A 4,147-nucleotide genomic window follows, 5' to 3' on the forward strand; every position below is an offset into this window, starting at 1 on the left:
TTTTAATTTGATGCTACACAAGCGGAGAACAAAGGATGAAATCAACTACATACCATACTCATAACTGCTAAACTTCTAGTATAGTTTGTTCTTCTTTCCAGCCATACCTCTGACGAGTGACTTTTTAACCAGAGAACCTACCAAAAAGGAGACTATTAAGCAACTTGGTATTCCAGATTAGGTAATTTACCCAAAATAGAGTTACTAGATTAAGGAAATTGAGTACCCTCGATAGATCATTTCCCTCTGTGTTTTCTAGAGCATACTCAAATACTTCAACCTTTGCTATGAGCGGTAGATTGTCATAGTCTGGAGCAAAAATTAACATATGCTTCTGTTCTTGATTAAGAATGATCTGAAAATTTTAGAAAGGCATGTGTAAGAATCACTGTACACTGCAGATAGTTTCAGGAGTAAGAACCTTAGTAATTGCAAGACTAACCTTTCGCGCATCTCTGTACTCTCGAATAAGATGGTGAAGGGTATCGCAGTTCGGAACCCATCCGATCAGTCCACTATTGGGAGATAGTGGTATTACAGAATAACGTTGGATGGAAAGATCTTTTTCTGCTGTTTTTCTGGAATTCTCAAGCAAAGTGTTCACCAAACCAAAAAGCTGAAACACAAATAAGAGGAAAGGCATAGATGTCATGTTGTAGCTGAAAACTGAATATATGTGAAGTGCAGAACTGAAAACTTCATTTGCATATTCTTCAAGCTGAATTAACAAAACAATGCACAATTGATTTTTTCGGAGAATTACCTGCATAACACGCTCATCCTGCCTTAGATCTTCATGTCCCTTCAACAAGAAAGCGTAGTCCTCACCATCATTTCCGTGAATAGTCAATTTCCTTGGTCTTTGTTTAGAGGTTATGACAACAAGTTGGCGTGAAAACGATGCAATCGTCACGACGGGGGCATCTAATTAGAAGAAAACCGAAATATGGATGTAAGAAACAAAGCCAGGTTAATAACATAAATCAGCTCAGGCAAACCTTGGCAGTTCAGTCTGTTGTTACCTGCACGATATGTTCCAGGAACTGCTAGCTCCAAGTCACGGCACAACAGCAACTCAGGAGAAACAGACTATCCAACAAGTAACATGCCAGTCAGATTAGAACTCAAAGAAGAAAGGAGAGAGGGAACCAAAGAAAAGAATATCTTATTACTTCCAAATCCAATGTCGTGAGACTGGCTAGCTGTTTGTCAATCCGTTTGAAAACGTGATAGTAAAGATCCCAAGCCTAATAAAGATAAAGAATTGAAAAGAAAGACATGTCAATTCCGTCCCTTTCATAAGAAGACTGCAAACACTAATCAGACAATTTGTTTTAAATTTCTGATTACCTGTGTCAGCTCAGCATCTTTGCCAGTTTTCTTGTAATTGCGACAGCAGTCATGTGCCTCTTGTAGTTCGTGACGGTATGCCTGCATCAACAATATACTAACTTTAGTTGCTGACATTAAAGAACATTGTTAAGTTAACAAATAACATTGACTGAAATAAGTGAGACATGAAACAGTCTACGCAGTAATAATCTGATTCTATCAAGGGCAACATGGTTGATTTTAATTCTTTAAATCCCGAAAGGAAAAAATATGACTACAAGTAAGAAGTAACATTGCATAAAAAAAAAAAAAACTAGATACTGCAGTAATGCTGTACACCCGTGCTAGAGAAAGATGAAATTATAAATAATGTGAACACACACCCAAATGCCCAATCAAGGGACTGAAATATCCCTACCTCTATAAATGCTCTTTCCTGTATGGTCGTAGTGTCCTTACTTGCGCCTTCATCGAGCATGTCATGTAAAGGTTCAAGTACTTTCAGCATTCCTTCAATGTTATGTTCACCAAAATACAAGCGACTAGCTTCTTCTAGTGCTTCATGCCACATTTCATGCCAAAGTATGGCAACCCTGATAAGTTCATGTGATACAAGTTGCGCCTGTTTTTTTCGTTGTTGTGAAGGTAAGGGAAGGGGGTCACTAATTAGCTCAGTTAAAAAAAAAAATTTCAATATAATTGACAAACAGAAGAGATGACTATTAACCTGATCCACAAGTGCACCACTGTGCTGGCGAACTTTATCAACTACCTCTTGAGCTGCAGCTCGCCGGAGATTGCTTATTGATTTACATGCAACGAGAAGGGGATACATAAGTGCCTGAAAACATTTGGAGAACAACAGTCAAGGATAAATTATGCATCCAAACCGATTTAGGTAAACATGCGATCAAAATGGCAAGAGTAAAACTTCATGTATATATCTTAATTCCTATCATAGATTTGTAATAATGATGAAGATTTATCAAGTTTCTGTAAAACTGCAAACCTGTGGGTGATTTTCGCCTATGCGGATGAGAAGAGACTGTATCAGTTCCCTGACAGCACGATTATTTGAATGTATCCTAGCAATTATTTGAGGCAGTACAACAAGCCAGGTGTTGATGTTGACATGACTGAATCCTATCTGCAATGCTGTTTGGACGTCAGCTGTAGCTCCATGGTTGAACCACAACGTGAGAAGACGCAGTATGTCCTATGGAAATGAGACAGAAGTGGAAAATAATTAACAGACCAACAGTATGGTAAAACAACTCCTCACGTCAACAAGTATGAGGGAAGAAGCAACATGGAAAGAAAGACATGGGTTTGGTTTGTGTAAGATGGAAAAGCCATGGATGCATACGCTTTACCTGTAAACTATCGTCAACTCCTTTGGCATTTGCTGCACATGCTATAGAATGAAAATATCCAGTGACTGCAGAAACAACAAACTGGGAAGCAATTTGACCTCTTGAAATGTAATGCGACATCACTGCTGTATTAAATAACGCCCATGTGTGCCATGCTTTAGCCCATTTAGGAGCATAGCGGGTAGATTTGTCAAACGCATCAAGAATTTCTGGAAAAGAGCATCACCAAAGTGTTATGGTCAGAAATAGTTTGATAACACTTACACAGTCAAAAGCAACTACAATTCACCTTCAATAGACCCATCATTCAAACCGGAAGAAAGAGCCCACTGCCACGTTCCCAGTTTGAGATTTACTCGTGCCAGAAGTGGCACATTTGTGCCCTTGCTAGATACCATACTGGCCAGTATGTCAGATTGAGATTGTGGCACACTTGAGAGTTCTCTAGTCAGAATCTAGAAACAATTTAAAGTTACATCGACGGAAGACATAACGTGGCCGTCCAAGCAAACTATGGGAAAATGTGAGAAAGAGTAATAAACCCCAGACAATGCTAGTAGCTACTTGGTGTATGACATACCTGCAGCTTGGTAAATGCCTCTTTGCGCTTACGTTCCTCTCCAAGTGACCATTGGTATTTCAAGTATCCAAGCATCACTTGTGGAGGTCCGTGATATTGCATGTTTTCTGGCGATATTTCAGGATCAAACTACAAAATGAGGTCCTAAGTTAGACATAACAGAGTAAAGCTACACTCGATAGAGAAAATTCTAAAACCAAAAGGCAAAAGGTCAAGACCGGTAAGAGCTTGAGTAGAGTAGACTTCGCCTGACTGATCCTCCCACTCTTCCGACATAGCGAGGCAAACTTGAGCCAAGTTTCAACATCTTCTGTAGGAGGTAGCACAAGGGCCCGGACAGCCAAAAGTGCTTGCCACACCTGAGCAGTATTGGGAACGCAAAAAATTAAGAAAGCATATTTATAAAGAACAACTGAGATCACTTCATAAAATGCCAATGACTTTCATTGTTTGGATAGTTTTTTATGCGCCTATGATGATTCAGGCTCTGACTAATAGTCTAGTGAGAAGCTACTTTACTTTATATAAATCAACAGAAGGAAAATTAATACATCAAACCTTAAAAAAAAATTCAATTTGATCGTAGGGAAGATTCATTTACTAAAGTCACCATATCGCAATATTTGATGCTTAGAATACTAAATGACTTGTCATTCACTCAGTGGTTCAACTAACATGGTAACTTAAGAAATAACATACCTCCACATTACGCTTGGATCCCTGAATCCGCTGAGTCCACATATTACGGATTAGAGCTCTCCGTTCTTCAGCAATAGTATTTCCCACAGGCAGCGTATAATATTCAATTACCTATTATCGATACAACAGGAGAAAAAAAACAACAAGAAAAATTCATCATGTA

At 38.8% G+C, this 4,147-nt stretch overlaps 1 protein-coding gene across 1 annotated transcript in view; it reads right to left on the minus strand.

The window, feature by feature from the left end:
- Positions 1-4,147, minus strand: part of LOC104777927 (serine/threonine-protein kinase TOR) — a 21,902-nt gene that overhangs the window by 1,729 nt on the left and 16,026 nt on the right. The window contains 14 exon segments of the mRNA XM_010502256.2: positions 31-137; positions 227-355; positions 443-616; positions 764-924; positions 1,023-1,089; positions 1,173-1,247; positions 1,351-1,431; positions 1,751-1,954; positions 2,060-2,173; positions 2,342-2,548; positions 2,706-2,914; positions 2,995-3,160; positions 3,286-3,414; positions 3,504-3,644. Coding sequence (XP_010500558.1) covers positions 31-137; positions 227-355; positions 443-616; positions 764-924; positions 1,023-1,089; positions 1,173-1,247; positions 1,351-1,431; positions 1,751-1,954; positions 2,060-2,173; positions 2,342-2,548; positions 2,706-2,914; positions 2,995-3,160; positions 3,286-3,414; positions 3,504-3,644 — 1,964 coding nt within the window.

Source organism: Camelina sativa, chromosome 3, assembly GCF_000633955.1.
Source record: "Camelina sativa cultivar DH55 chromosome 3, Cs, whole genome shotgun sequence".
In the NCBI taxonomy this organism is placed as follows: Eukaryota; Viridiplantae; Streptophyta; class Magnoliopsida; order Brassicales; family Brassicaceae; genus Camelina; species Camelina sativa.